The sequence below is a fragment of the Anolis sagrei genome, chromosome 2, assembly GCF_037176765.1.
Source record: "Anolis sagrei isolate rAnoSag1 chromosome 2, rAnoSag1.mat, whole genome shotgun sequence".
Classification (NCBI taxonomy): domain Eukaryota; kingdom Metazoa; phylum Chordata; class Lepidosauria; order Squamata; family Dactyloidae; genus Anolis; species Anolis sagrei.
The window spans coordinates 161,981,791-161,998,281 of NC_090022.1; the positions used below are offsets into that span (position 1 = coordinate 161,981,791).

Genomic DNA, 16,491 nt, shown 5'->3' on the forward strand with positions numbered 1-16,491 from the left:
TGAAGCCATTGTTCCGCGTCCTAGTCTCCAGGGAAGCAGAAAACAAGCTTGCTCCCTCCTCCCTGTGGCTTCCTCTCATTTATACATGGCTATCATATCTCCTCTCAGCCTTCTCCTCTTCAGGCTAAACATGCCCAGCTCTTTAAGCCGCTCCTCATAGGGCTGGTTCTCCCTCTGTTTGCTTGCTTCCTCCTCCCTGTGGCTTAGTTTGAGGACCGCTGTTCTAGGTTATATGGCTACGTTGAAGGGCCCAGAGTCTGCTGGAGGCTCCTTCCTCGGAGGGCTTTTAACCAGAGACTGGATGGCCATCTGCCAGGGGTGCTTTGATGGTGCTTTTTTCCTGCAGGGCTGGTGGTTGAACTGGATACCCCTTGGGGGTCTCTTCCATCCATCCTCAGAGGCTGTAGAAGTAATGTTTCACCCCACTTCGACAACCAGGGCTCCAAGCTATAGAACCCTGGGAGTTGTAGTTTGCTGTGACCCCAGCTACTCTTGGGGCAAGAGGCCTTGACATAACTAACTACATACAACTGCCTGGCCTGCCTGGCTTACCTCGCAGGTGCTTCCAATTCAGGGGTAGACGGTATATAATGTCTCTTATCTTGTTGGGAGCTCACCTCTGTTGCCAGAGCTTCTCAGTGATGGCGGCGGAGGGGCAGCTCTTCGTGGAGGGCCAGCCTCCCGATTTCTCCCTCTTGCAGGAGCTGCTGTGCCCGCCTTGCCTCGAATCCGAGCCCAACAAACCCATCCCCAGCCTCCTCCCCGAAGCCCCAGGCAGCCGGGAATCCAGGTTAGTTGGTCAAGGGATTTTTTGGGGTTGACAGCGGGAGCTCACCCCGCTCCCCAGATTCGAACCTGCGACCTTTTGGTCAACAAGCTCAGCGCTTTAACCCACTGCGCCACCGGGGACAACTTGCCACACTGTCCCAAAAGAGTATACATACTTTAAAAGCTGATGTTTGTTTCTCCTCCCCCAGGTTAAACCCATTGGAATTAATAATGGAAGTCAAACCCCTTCGAATCTGCTTTATATCCCGGGATCTGATCCCAGATTATTCGATCTAATCTGGATTACATGAGTCTCCACTGCCAGATAACCTGGGACAAGGAAATAATCTGGGATCAGATCCTGGAATATAGGGGCAGTGTGGAAGGAGCCTCAGGCTGTATCTACACTTATGATATATCCCAGATTATCTCATTTGAACTGGATTACATGAGTCTCCACTTCTATATAATCTGGGATCCGATCCTGGAATATAGGGGCAGTGTGGAAGGAGCCTCAGGCTGTATCTACACTTATGATATATCCCAGATTATCTCATTTGAACTGGATTACATGAGTCTCCACTTCTATATAATCTGGGATCCGATCCTTGAATATAGGGGCAGTGTGGAAGGTTCCTCAGGCTGGAACTACATTGCCCTATATCGAATATTATCTGATTTAAACTGGATTATATGCGTCTCCACTGCTATATAATCTGGGGTAAGAAGATAATCTGGGATCAGATCCTGGAATATAGGGTCTGTGTGGAAGGAGCCTCAGGCTGGATCTGCACTGCCCTATATCAAATATTATTTGATTTAATCTGGATTATATGCGTCTCCACTGCCAGAAAATCTGGGACAAGAAAATAATCTGGGGTCAGATCCTGGAATATAGGGTCAGTGTGGAAGCAACCTCAGGCTGGATCTACACTGCCCTATATCCCAGATTATCTGATCTAATCTCGATTATTTGCATCTCCACTGCCAGATAACCTGGGACAAGAAAATAATCTGGGATCAGATCCTTGAATATAGAGTCAGCGTGGAAAGAGCCTCAGGCTGGATCTGCACTGCCCTATATCAAAGATTATCTGATTTAATTTGGATTATATGAGTCTTCACTGCTATATAATCTGGGGTAAGAAGATAATCTGGTATCAGATCCTGGAATATAGAGTCAGCGTGGAAGGAGCATCAGGCTCAATCTGCACTGCCCTATATCAAAGATTATCTGATTTAATTTGGATTATATGTGTCTCCACTTCCAGATAATCTGGGACAATAAAATAATCTGGGATCAGACCTTGAATATAGGGTCAGTGTGGAAGGAGCCTCAGGCTGGATCTATACTGCCCTATATCCAGGTTATTTGATTTAATCTGCATTATATGCGTCTCCACTGCCAGATAATCTGGGACAAGAAAATAATCTGGGTTCAGATCCTGGAATATAGGGTCAGTGTGGAAGGAGCCTCAGGCTGAATCTACACTGTCCTATATCCAAGATTATTTGATTTAATCTGCATTATATGCGTCTCCACTGCTATATAATCTGGGACAAGAAAATAATCTGCGATCAGATCCTGGAATATTGGGGCAGCATGGAAGAGGCCTCAGGCTGGATCAACACTGCCCTATATCCAAAATTACTTGATTTAATCTGGATTATATGCGTCTCCACTGCCAGAAAATCTGGGACAAGAAAATAATCTGGGGTCAGATCCTGGAATATAGGGTCAGTGTGGAAGCAACCTCAGGCTGGATCTACACTGCCCTATATCCCAGATTATCTGATCTAATCTCGATTATTTGCATCTCCACTGCCAGATAACCTGGGACAAGAAAATAATCTGGGATCAGATCCTTGAATATAGAGTCAGCGTGGAAAGAGCCTCAGGCTGGATCTGCACTGCCCTATATCAAAGATTATCTGATTTAATTTGGATTATATGAGTCTTCACTGCTATATAATCTGGGGTAAGAAGATAATCTGGGATCAGATCCTGGAATATAGAGTCAGCGTGGAAGGAGCATCAGGCTCAATCTGCACTGCCCTATATCAAAGATTATCTGATTTAATTTGGATTATATGCGTCTCCACTTCCAGATAATCTGGGACAATAAAATAATCTGGGATCAGACCTTGAATATAGGGTCAGTGTGGAAGGAGCCTCAGGCTGGATCTACACTGGCCTATATCAAAGATTATCTGATTTAAACTGGATTATATGTGTCTCCACTGCCAGATAATCTGGGACAAGAAGATAATCTGGGATCAGACCTTGAATATAGAGACAGTGTGTAAGGTTCCTCAGGCTGGATCTATACTGCCCTATATCCAAGATTATTTGATTTAATCTGCATTATATGCGTCTCCACTGCCAGATAATCTGGGACAAGAAAATAATCTGGGTTCAGATCCTGGAATATAGGGTCAGTGTGGAAGGAGCCTCAGGCTGAATCTACACTGTCCTATATCCAAGATTATTTGATTTAATCTGCATTATATGCGTCTCCACTGCTATATAATCTGGGACAAGAAAATAATCTGCGATCAGATCCTGGAATATTGGGGCAGCATGGAAGAGGCCTCAGGCTGGATCAACACTGCCCTATATCCAAGATTACTTTATTTAATCTGGATTATATGCGTCTCCACTTTCAGATAATCTGGGATAAGAAAATAATCTGGGATCAGATCCTGGAATATAGAGTCAGCGTGGAAGGAGCATCAGGGTGGATCTGCACTGCCCTATATCCCAGATTATCTGATTTAAACTGGATTATATGAGTCTACATTGCTATATAATCTGGGATCAGATCCTGGAATATAGGGGCAGCGTGAAAGAGGCCTCAGGCCGGATCTACACTGCCCTATATCCAAGATTATCCGATTTAAACTGCATTATATGAGTCTCCACTGCTATAAAAATAGTGCAATGTAGATCCAGACTAAGGTCCCTTCCATACAGCTGTATAAAATCTACATTGAAATGGATTATATGGCGGTATGGACTCAAATAATCCAGTTCAAAGCAGATAATGCGGATTATCTGCCTTGATATCTCGAAGTATAATGGCTGTGTGGAAGGGCCCTAGACCTCCCAGGATCCCATCGCCTTGAACCAGGAGAGTAAAAGCGGTGTCAAAATGCATTCATTCTGAAGTGTATGGTTGAGGCTCCCCAGGAAGAGTTTCCAGCATAATCAAAGGGGTTTATATTGCTAAGGCAGGAAGTATGCGCAGGCGCAGAACCTGAGCTCCTTCCTTTCCCATTTTCCCTGCTGGATTGATTGGATGGGATTAGGATGAGAATGAATGGCGCGCGCAAAAACAGGTGATCGGCCCGGGCTGCGCGCGCGCCTGGACGAGCACGTGACTGTGGCGTGGCCGGAGCGAGCGCGGGAAAGGGCGCGTGCTCGCCTTTGTTATCAAATGGGCGAAGAAGACCGCCCAGTGCACTTTTCCAAGAGTCACCAACTGTTCTGCCTTGTCATAAAGTGCAGAACTGTTGGTGAGATGATGAGTTTTCCCCTCAGAGGGCTTTAAAGCTTTATTTTGCCCCCAATTGCAGCTGCTGTTTACAGTTTAGTGCAACAAATGTCATGTTTCCTAGCAACTATGACCTTAGGAACAATCTGCGGAAGATAGTAAAAAAAGCTTGCTTAAAAAACAATTTAATAGCATTGACTATTACTATCTAGCATTCATATATTGGGTAGAAAATTATATACAGTTTTGGCCACCACCTCTGAGGCCCTTCCACACAACCGGAAGATCAAGGCAGAAAATCCACAATATCTGCTTTGAACTGGGTTATTGTGAGTCCACGCTCAAGATAATGTGGGATTTTCTGCCTTGATATTCCGGGATATAGGGCTGTGTGGAAGGACCCTGGGTTATCTGAGTCCACCCTGCCATATAGTCCAGTTCAAAGCAAATAATGTGGGATTTTATACAGCCGTGTAGAGGGGGCCTTAATCTCCACAAGCCTCCTTCCTCATTATTTTATTTTATTTCCTCACCTTTTGTGCCGCTTGGCACTCCTTCCCTGTCACTGACCACAGCATGAGCCTTCAACAATACACAGAAACCAAGTTTTTCCTATCCTTTCCCCCAAACTAAAATAATTACTATGTACTTGTAAACATACCCAAAAAAAGCCTTAAAAGACAACCATATTAGTAGAGAGGATAGAGAGGCTGACTTCCCACGAAGGATTACTACTACCACATCAGGTCTGGATTGTTTTCTGTGGGCAAGCAGATGGCAACTCCTGGATGGCATATGTTCTGTATCAGAAACTAGAGCTGATGTGGTCTATCCAATGCAATTTTCTGAATTGGCACCCCAAACCAAACCTAAAGTTGACCAAACACTGATTTGTAACCCTTTTGATACTAACGTTGGAGACTGGCTCCTGGTCAAAAAAAGGTTAGGAACCATTGGTCTACATGGACCGTTTAATTTGGTTCAAAGTGAGTCTCAAGTTGCGACTGCCAGACAACAAACTCCCATAGAAGTGTGTAAAAGAAAGCCACTTTTATGGTTTATGGAATCGCAATCCAGGCTGCAAACTGGTTCCAGGATTTTCTCTGTTCAGCGAAACCATTTTCTTCAATGACTAGTGTAGATATGGCCTGAGAGTGGCCCCAAAGTATGAAGAATGCTGGGATGGTTTAGTTTTGTCGGCAGGCTTGGAGAGAAGTTTTTGGTGGCATTTTGTCTCCCTAAGGTGACCATACAACTTGGGCTGGATCTACACTGCCCCCCTATATCCCATATTATGCCGCCATGGGTTCATCTGCATTATACAATGAATGCAGTTTGGCGCCACATTAACTGCTGTGGCTCAGTTCTGTGGAATCTTGGGAGTTGTATTATTACAAGGCCTTGAGCCTCCTTTGCCTCACTAACTACAACTCCCAGGATTCCATAGCACTGAGCCATGGCAGTTAAAGTGGAGTCGAATAGGTAATCTTTTCAGATGACACGGAACCACAAAATCATTGCTTTTGGTTGTTTTTTTTAATGACAAAGTCCTTGGATCTGAACCAGAGGCACAAATCCTTTGCTGCAGACCTACTGAGCATTTTCGAATTTGGGGATTCATTTTGACTTGAAAAGCACCCCGGCTCTTTAGAATACTTTTCCCTGTCAACAAGGCATTCAATTGGTTTTTTTTTAAATTGCAAAGCTATTTGGAAAAAGTTGTTTTGCACAGATCCTAAGGGATTCAAAGTAGGGATCTCTTTCTGATGAAAATTGTGACTGTGAGAGCCGTTCAGCAGTGGAACTCTCTGCCCCGGAGTGTGGTGGAGGCTCCTTCTTTGGAAGCTTTTAAACAGGGGCTGGATGGCCATCTGTCAGGGGTGATTTGAATGCAATATTCCTGCTTCTTGGCAGGGATTGGACTGGATGGCATGAGGTCTCTTCCAACTCTTTGATTCTATGATTCTATGATGTCAATCTCATTTTCATCAAGGGCCACATCAGCCTAATGGTTGCCTTCAGTTGCTGACAGGCTGAGAAAGGTGGTATACAAATACAGTAAATAAATAAATAAATTCAAAGGGCCTCTGAATCCACGGATGGATAATCTGTAGATAGTAAGAACCAGCTGTAATGTTTTTACATCGTGTTTAGTGCTCTTTAATCTTTAATTTTAACCCAGTTCAGGCCCCCAGATGACAACTCCCATCACTTTGACTGTCTGCCATACGTACCTGGGAAAATGAAAAGCTCTGAGGTTGGGGAAAGGTCAAGGGACATTTTAAAGTCAGACATCATACCCACAAGCTTTGCATCTAATTCTAAATCCCATTATCCTGACTTATTTATTTAGCAATTTATTGTATTTTATGTTCATTTGTTTTTGAATTTGTTGTACCCCGCTTCAAGGCATCAAGAGAGGTGGGTAATAAATAAAATGTGTTATTATTAAACAGAACAAACTACAGTCTTCCAGAGGTTAATGTATCATAATTCCCATCAGCTCAAGTCATGATGTCTAATGATGAGGAATACAGGAGTTGATGTCGAACATCTGGAGGGCCACAAAAATGACATGGTGGGCCCTGAGTTTAACACATGTGCTCTATGCTGTAGAATGGATGCAGTTTAACTCCGCTTTAACTGCTTTGACTCGATGCAATGGAATCATGTGAGTTATAGTTTTACAAGGTCTTCAGTCTTCTCTGCCAAAGACTGCTGAAGCCTCCCCAAACTATAACACCCAGGATCCCATTGCCTTGAGCTAGGACAGTAAAAGCGGTGTAGAACTGCATTCATTCTATAGTTCAGGTCCCCCCCCCCCCCAACCCATGGATCCTGCCCTGTCCCTGAAGTCATGATCCCCTTGTCTGCTTTCTCCCCTCTTCAGGTTTGACCCCTTCGTGGGCATGGCTTGCTGCCTCCAGATCCCGGAGATCAAAGCCCTGGACTTCCTGCAAGAGGCTGGCCAGGGCCTCTCCCAGTCTGAGCCCAGCAATAGCAGCAGGAGGCTGTTTTCACGGCATGTGGGGCATCCTTGGCACAACAGCCACTGTGCCACTACCTCCCACATGGAGTGCTGCTTCCCAGAGGCTACCCTCTCCTCTTTTGGCCCTTTAGATGCCCTTAGCCTCATCAGCCTCCATTGCTCCAGCCTTGAAATTGACTCCACAGAAGACAATAACCCATTGTGGGGGGTGTCAGTGCACGTGGAAGAGCCCCAGGCAGGGTGTGATGTCCCCTCCAGGCCCGAGCCTCCAAGGAGTAGCACGCGGAGGGTTTCCCGCAAGCAGCCCAGGCCCCAGCGGAGCTGTGAGCCCCTGGATCCGACTTTTCAAGGCGTTACTTTTCAGATGCAGCTCCAGCATTCTCTGAGCAGCAAGGAAGGCTGCAGACTCCACATTTGTCCCCGATACAGCAGGTACCATAGTATGGAGTTGAGGGGATCCTCTGTCTGGGGGCACTTTGGGAAACTCAACCCGCCCCCCTTTGGATGGGGCCCCAACTTATCACACCTGGAAAATAACAATTCATACAAGGGGATGCGGTCAGACAAAGAGCCTGGACCTGAGCCATCTTGGTCTTTAAAGGTCATAACCAGCACTTTGAGTTGTGCCCAGAAACATACTGGCAGCCAGTGGAGCTATTGCAACAGGGAAACTGTCTTCTCCCTGTAGCCAGCCCCAGTTAGCAACCTGGCTACAGCTCTGTTGAAAGTGCCAGCCTGGATTTCTCTTCATTTTTGTCTAGCACTAGCTGTTGTTGGGTTGCAACCGTCGGATGTTTTCACCAATACAGCCAGTGATGATGGACAATGTGGGCTTCTGTATGTAAAGATCTGCAGCAGCTGTCTAAGGGCTACTAAGAGTTTAGAAACAGAGAATCCTGATGGTTAAAGGAATATGTTTCTGGCTTTTAGGCAGATTGAGATGCTGTGTTATTTTCTTGGTTCAGCTTTTACAAAAATACGTTAAACAACAGAAAGCATAGTCAGTCCTTAATAGCCAGCGTTCACTTTTTAACCCTGTTGCTCTTGGTGACATGGTGTGAGCCAATTTTGATGAGGATAATCCTTCAGGGAAGTCAATACAATTGTGTCAGCGCCTCTTTGATCTTGAGCTGTATTGTCTTTCCACCAGCACCCATTGATTTTTCATGGTGTTGTGCTGGCGTTCCATTTGCAGCCACTGGGCTGCCCTTGCTGTTTTCTATCACAACCTTTTCCTCTCAACAGCATTTCTGTCATAACAAACTGCCTCATTTTACCTGATAGAAAGGCAGGGGCATTATTCCTGTTTAATAGTTAACACTATAGAGCTTTTTTTTTTGGTGGGGGGAATATTATTTGATCCATCCCAACAATTAACAAACTTTTGCCATACAAGACTTATTTCAGTATACATTATTCCAAAAGTAAATATTCCTTAAATGACACTTCATGCTTTCCTAAGATATGTATCACCTATCACCTATATCCTCCCCCCCATTCCCCCCACCCTCCTGGGACAGCAATTCTAAATGTCAATGTATTGTCGAAGGCTTTCATGGCTGGAATCACTGGGTTCTTGTAGGTTTTTTCGGGCTGTATGGCCATGGTCTAGAGGCATTCTCTCCTGACAGTTCGCCTGCATCTATGGCAAGCACCCTCAGAGGTAGTGAGGTGACCGAAAAAACCTACAACAACCCAATTCTAAATGTCATTTCATCAGTTTAACCATGTGGAAAGCCTGGTTCAAAATGCTATATCTAAGTAAATATAGAGCTAAATAAAACAAAAAGGAAGACTAAAATATTACACATCTAATTTGTGTTCAGTGAAAAACTGAGGAAAAGAAGAGTCCCTCTAGTAAAAGAAGAAGGCCAAGCGGGCAGTTCAGAAGAGGAAGAAGGATGTCTCTCTACCCACAGTATGTTCCACTTTTTATTTGAAGCACTGAATGCTTATGTCACTTGGGAATGGCTGTGGTTCTGAGGGATGGTGCCAAGATCATTCTCTTCAGAGGAAGAAGGCATCCAAAAGCCAGATGAGAGTATGGAAACTCCCAGGCTAAGGATCTGACCCTCTTGTGCACGGTTAGGGAAACTTCACTCAGTGTTTGAGATTACAGCTTCCATCAGTCCTTACAATAGACTTTGCTGTCTAGGAGCTGGTGGGCCTTGTGGACTAAAAATATTTGGCAGGGCAAAGGATCCTGACCATCATCTCACTGTAAGTCATCTGACTGAGCAAATAAGTATTTACCATGCTATCAACCACTTGCATATTAATCAAGATCTCATAGCCTGATTTAATAAGCAGAGTTTGACAGAAGAAGCTAGGTATCAATCTGATTATAGCTTCAGTAATTAATCATCACTGGGTGCAACACTGGGCAAAACATTTGTGGCACAAAAGTGGATGGCGTAAGACTTGGGTGGCTTATTCACACAGTATATTGAAGGCATCTTCATGTCTAGAGAGCTGCAATGCGCGATAATTAGATATTGATCAATTTAGTTGTTTATTTAATATCTTACCATTTTACAGGGACTCAAAGTGACCTGCAACTTGACCACAGTTCAGAATTGGTGGAGTTGAAATGTTTCATTTGACCTATTTTTTTGCCCTTTCTTTTTAAGCAAGCACTTGCAGATTGTTCTGGTCACACCCATTCGCCAACACAATGTGCTTGGTGGGGTAGAAGGGAAGTAGGTTCTTCCCTTTTTCAATAATCCTAAACCACTTTGTAGGACAAAGTTCACTAGTATTGGATGTAACAAGTGTGAAGAGAGATATTTCCCTGATATTTGGGGAACAAATAGATTCCTGTGACTGCCTTGGTTTAGGGACTCGTGTGGTATGTGTAGCAGTATATCGTGTGAAGGTTGGTAAATGTAAATAAGCAGAAGCTTTACCACAGTATTTAAACCGCGATATACCTTGTAGTATAATAAAATGTTACTTAGTCATGTGGAACAAGTAACAGTATCTTTACTTCAGTTCAAAAGTTCAAACAGGGTAACAATGTATACATCAGTCTCTTTGAATATAAGTAGATAACAGAGGAATAAAATAGTCCTTTTAAATAGTCTTTGAAATATGCCTCATGCCATAAAATGATCAGTCTTCAAGATAGTTGGCAGCCAGCATTTTCTCTTCACTGTCCAAAGTGAGAAAAATGGCAGAATGACAGTTAGAACCGTTGGTCTCAGCAGCTAGCCAGAGGCAGCAACCAATCAGAACCCTGACTCCTGGCATGTCCAGCCAATCAGTTTCTGACACATCCCTTTCCAGCTAACCCATTACATAATGGCGTCTCTTTTTAAATCCTAACATATTGCAGGGTGTTAGTCCTTTTTGGGGAAAAAATGAAGGCTGAATGTGATAGGAAGCAAACCATTTCAGCAGAGTTCAACTTCCAGTATATTTTTGGTGGATATTGACTTAAGTAAAATAACAATCAAAACAAAGAACTTTACTGATTGCTTTAAGAGTGGGGAAGGGGCTGTGGTAGTGCAGCGGCTTAAACTGCTAAGCTGCAGAACCTGCTGATCGGAAGTTATGTATGTTTCCTGATTCAGTTGAGGGCAAAATTGGTCCACAGGGGTTTAGTGAATTTCTTTCTAATTATGTTATATTTTTATTAATTGACCCCAGTATTCAACCAGTGCTGAACCATGTAAAATCCTGGTTCATGTCAAGGATACCAGAAGTGGGCATGGGTTGATTTTGTAGGATGACACAAAATGTGAGTCTTCAGACAATAGATTGAGTAAATCATCCTATTCTTTCAGTTTGCTGAAATTCCAGCCTCTTTTCAGTATACTTGCATGGTGTGAGCTCGGAGTCAAATACCCCCAGTTCAAGTTTAATCTTAGCCATAAACCCATTGCTAAGCAATTCTAGGAACAGCCATGGTTCTTTCGGTCTTAGCTCCCTTATTTGCAGTATGCTTTATTAGGCTATTTGTAAGGATTGTTGAAATAAAAATAAGGAAAGGAGATATTTTTGGGTGTTAAAGATGTGCTGTATGAAGGATCAGTGTAATACAAGTTGAGTATCTCTTACTTGGAATTCCAAAATACTCCAAAACCAAAATGTGTCCATGTGGGTGGCTGAGATAGGGAAACCATTGCTTTCAGCTAGTTCAATATAAATAGACTTTGTTTCATATATTTATTTATTTTGAACATTTGTATCCCATCCTTCTCAACTCCTGAAGGGGGGACTCAGGGCGGCTCACAACTGGCAGCTATTAGATGCCAACATACAATCAGTGAAAACAGTATAACTTTAAGTAAAACAACAAGAAATTATAAATACATTAAAATATTAGCCATTAAAATATGATCGAAGACCGACAGGTCGCAGTTCGAATCTGGAGAGAGCACTTATGAGCTTCCTCTGTGAGCTCCAGCTCCTCATACGGGGACATGAGAGAAGCCTCCCACAAGGATGGTAAAACATCAGAACAACCGGGTGTCCCCTGGGCAACGTCCTTGCAGATGGTCAATTCTCACACCAGAAATGACTTGCAGTTTCTCAAGTCAGTCCTGACACGACTAACCAAGCCTAAATCCTCAAATCCAAATCATAATCCAGAATTCCAGTCCAGGTCTATTCATTGATAATTCTCATAAGTCGTTACAATTGCTGCTCGGTCAGCTGCCTGAATGCTTGGTCTCAAAGTCAGGATTTAACCTTTTTTCTCAAGGAGAGGAGAGAGGGAGTCACCTTGATCTCACTGGGGAGTGTATTGCATAGATTGGGGGGACACCACAGAGAAGGCCCTGCGAGGGTGGTGGGATTGAGAGCAGGGCCTCCTCTGACAATTGCAAACTCCAAAGTGGATCATAGAGGGTGATACGTTCGGACAGGTAAGCGGGGCCGGAACCGTATAGGGCAGTGGTTCTCAACCTGTGGGTCTCCAGATGTTTTGGCCTTCAACTCCCAGAAATGCTAACAGCTGGTAAACTGGTTGGGATTTCTGGGAGTTGTAGGCCAAAACACCTGGCGACCCACAGGTTGAGAACCACTGATATAGGGCTTTATAGGTCAAAACCAGCACTTTGAATTGTGTTCGGAAATGGACTGGCAGCCAGTGGAGCTGACGTAGCAGGGGGTGGCATGCACAAAATTACTAAAATATTTTCTGTGAAGTTGCTTTCAGGCTATGGGTATAAGGTGTGTATGAAACATAAATGAACTTCTTGTTTAGACACTAATCCCTCCTCCAAAATATCTCATTATGCAAGCATATACAAATCCAAAACAGTCTGAAATCCAAAACATTTATGATACTAAGCATTTTGGTTAAGGGATACTCAACCTGAATCAACTGATGTTGGTGGAAGCCCATACACAGACCTAAACCTCTCTGAAGTTTCAATTTCCTGGAAAGAAGAAAAATAATGGTAAATATCTCGTTATCTGTGTCTGGATATATTATAGAATTCGTTTTATGCTCTTATTTGGGGGTTTGTTTCTCCCTCCATGACACTCTCATTCTTAAATTTATTTTTGAAATCAAAATCTATAATGTTGTATAATGATGGCAAAATTTAAATATTCCTGATAATATTCGTCCTAGGTTCTTACTGACTTCTAACACCACCACCACCACCCCCCCCCCACACACACCTCAACAACTTAAGATACTGTCTCTATATAGACAGTGAGAGAAGTAAGACCTTATGTAATTTTCTAGTGATGCAAGTGTGACTCTGGGATAAACTAGTAATGGAGAGCATTATTGGCTTCAGCAAGTTTAATTATCTTGAAATGTTTAGAAGTATTGTGTGATCAAGGTGTTTTTTGCCTTCAAGGGAATAAACGTTGTGCATCTTGCAAGACCAGGAAAACACCTCTATGGAGAGATGCTGAAGATGGGACTCCTCTCTGCAATGCCTGTGGCATTAGGTACCTATTTATTTTAACTGCTGTTGCAGATTTTGTGTAAAGTAGAGGGTGGAATATTTAGTACTCTAGAAATATATTTTGTTTATTTATTATTTCAGTACAGGACTCAAAGTTGTTCGAAGTAAACAATGCAACTAAAACAATATATACAGTTGGTCCTCCCTATCCATGGATTCTGCATCCACAGATCCTTCATCCATGGCTTGATTTTGCCATTTTATATAAAAGGCAGCCATTTACTACACCGTTGCATATAATAGACTCTATTATGAATGGATTTTTGGTATTAATGGAGGATCATAGAATCATGCTCCATACCAAAATGATACAAAAGTGTTATTTTTAATTACATAGACTATACATAGACAATTTCAAAATTAATTTAAAATCTTTAAAACTCATGATCCATGTTTTGTAATATTAAGGATATACATACCCACACAGCATTTTTTCAAGTGGCAAAGACACACTCCACAACATTAAAAGCTGTTTCACACTGGCATAGACTGCTTTGGAGGGTTTGGTAAGCTGTTTAACTGTGGTATGCTACCCCACAATAACTACGAAGCCGGTCATTACAGCCCTTGCCCCTTTGCTCACTGAAGCTTCCCCATTATCATGCAGTTGGAAAAGATCCCATGGGCCTTTGAGTCCAACTTCCTGCTCAGTACAGGATCTCCAAATATGACATCTTCAGCAGGTATCTATCTAGCCTCATTTTAAAGACTTCATCACCTCTCTAGGCAATTGATTTTATTTCTGAACTTCTCTCACTGTCAATAAATTTCTTGAAATATTCACAGACTCTTCTGTACTGTAACTTTAAACTAAATAGGTTTAGGTCACTGTATAACAGCCTCACTTTTTGATCCCCGGGTTCTCAGTGGGTGTAGGAATTTTATTTCTTCGATTTTTCACATATAGCGCCCCAGAGAGAAAAGCTAGAATTTCAAAAGGCATTTCACCTGGGCAGAGGTTCATCTGATTAGAAAAGCTTTTCAACAAATCTCACAACCTCTGATGATGCTTGCCATAGATGTGGGCAAAATATCAGGAGATAATGCTATTGGAGCATGGTCATACAAACCAGAAAACTCACAACAACCCAATGATTCTGGCCATGAAAGTCTTCGACAACACTTCTGAGATCCCCAGACTATTCAGTAAATGGAGAGGGGACTTTTGAGAGTTGTAGTTGGAAAAAAGAAATATCAACTTCTGTAATCTTCAGACAAGGATTGAGTAAGTGAAAGGGTGACTTACATATATATCTGGCTGTCACAGGATACCAAAGAAAGTGCCTTCCCTTTCATGTCATTTGGAATCTTTTTGGAGTTTAGAGTTGAGGAAGGAAGGTGAAGTAGCACACAAGTATCAAAACAGACTTGAATTAAAGAATGGAAGTGACCAATCAACTAAGATGGAGCTATTTTCCCCATAGATACAAAAAGTACAGAATTCGGTGTCTTAAGTGTTGGAATATTCCAAAGCATGGTGGGAAACCTAATTCACATTGTTCCAGTTGTGGAGGAAGATTGCATGTAGTTGCTGCACAATCAAAATCTGGAAAGAGGTAAATGATTTGTTTCAGGACACTTTGGCTGAGATCCTATATTTGCAATATGTTTCATGTCAACACACCTTCCACATTGAGCCTCTGCTCACATTGCAGTGCTTCTTTGCAGTGGTTGGGTGATGATGCTGAGAATTTTCTACGGAAATGCCCAGCTTTCTTCACGGAAGCTTTATTTCCAGTTTCCTCAGGGAATGAGAAAAAAAGAAAGAAATTGATTTAAAGACTGTATAGCTGAATCAGTGTTTCTGGAGCACCATAGTTTTGGTTATTGGCTACAACTATTTCTTGCCTAGATGATAGTTGAGGACTGGCATGCAATGGCTCACACACCAGCATTGGTAAAGACACCACTGTTATTTATTTATTTATTTATTTAAAACTTTTATATTCTGATCTTCTCTACCTCCGTAGAAGGACTCAGACCAGCTGACAGCAAAAATTCAATGCTAACACTAAAATCTAAAATATCATACATCAACATTAAAATTAACCAATACATATAGGATAAATTACGTAACAGCCGTTTGCCAAGATAAAATCATGTCAACTCAATCCGTATATTCAATTCTCTCACACCATAATCCGTATATTCAATTCTCTCACACCAGAAGCGACTTGCAGTTTCTCAGGTCGCTCCTGACACAACAAAAAAAACTGTATATTCAGTCCATATATTGAGGTCAGTAACTTTGGTCAATTGCCGGTCTCAGACATTATTCCGCAAAAGCTGATTTGAGTAATATCATCCTAAAATATATTGACCCCCCCCCCCCCTTATCAGCTTATGAAAAACAACTTATGCCATTTCCTTTTTCCTATTTTTTCTAGATGTGGAGTGTTCTAAAGCTTTGCTGTTAATCGATTACTAAAATGGCTCCTAACAAATCTTGCCAGCTTGACTGAAGGTTTTGGATGGACTGATAGGTGGAGAGCCATTGGATACACTGACCAAGACTCAGTGGACATAGTTTTTTTTTTTTGGCTGATTATTTTGTTCTATGCTGGATGCTGCTCTGTTTTGAGGTTGTAGCTCCACCACATGATGCATGTTTGTTCGTAGTGTCTGTGTATGAATGAGAAACAACAACCTGAAGTTGTTGCAAGAGGAGAGATGCTTCAGTTGATCATCTAAGATGGATAGAAAACAGACTTGTTGTTTAATGGAGGGAATCAATCTCTATCAAGGGATTGTTCCTTTTAGCCACATAGAAAGCCCTTTAGTGCACACTGGAATTAATATTTGCACCTTCTGGTATGGAGAACTCTGTGGCACTGCCCTACTGATGGCAATGTGCTTAATATTTCCTAGAGAAAAAGGCAATGCAGTTTATTTCCTGAAGCAAAATCTCTGAAAGGAGGTTGCCTTGAACAAATTATGCCTTCACTGTACAAAACTTTTAAAAAGGAGTGAAAGAACAAAACTAGTCACCCTCAACTCAGTACTTTTGTAAACTCCTGGTGATATTTATCTATTTCTTTTCTCATTTACCAAGTATATTGTTTAAAATACAGACTTTTTATACTTGGTGACAAGTTTTTTAAAAATACTGATAAACCTCCCTTTCTAGGACAAAAATATATGATTGCGTGAATGTAAATATTTCCATAAGTCTATAATATATTTTGGAAGGGTACTACTTTCTAGTTGGGATTGTGAAATATGAAACTCTGTGAGTTTTTTTTTGAAATGTTATTTTTGTGGGGTTTTTTGTAAATAATATTTCCATGTGTTTTGTTGCTGTTTTCTCCCCTAA

At 42.2% G+C, this 16,491-nt stretch overlaps 1 protein-coding gene across 1 annotated transcript; it reads left to right on the forward strand.

Annotated features, from left to right (window-relative positions):
* The first annotated feature begins 641 nt into the window (after positions 1-641).
* ZGLP1 (zinc finger GATA like protein 1) lies at positions 642-15,581 on the forward strand. The gene is made up of 6 exons (XM_060759780.2): positions 642-790; positions 7,153-7,683; positions 9,078-9,169; positions 13,068-13,161; positions 14,603-14,734; positions 15,566-15,581. The coding sequence occupies exons 1-6, from the start codon at positions 642-644 to the stop codon at positions 15,579-15,581; spliced, it is 1,014 nt and encodes a 337-aa protein (XP_060615763.2).
* The last annotated feature ends 910 nt before the right edge of the window (positions 15,582-16,491 follow it).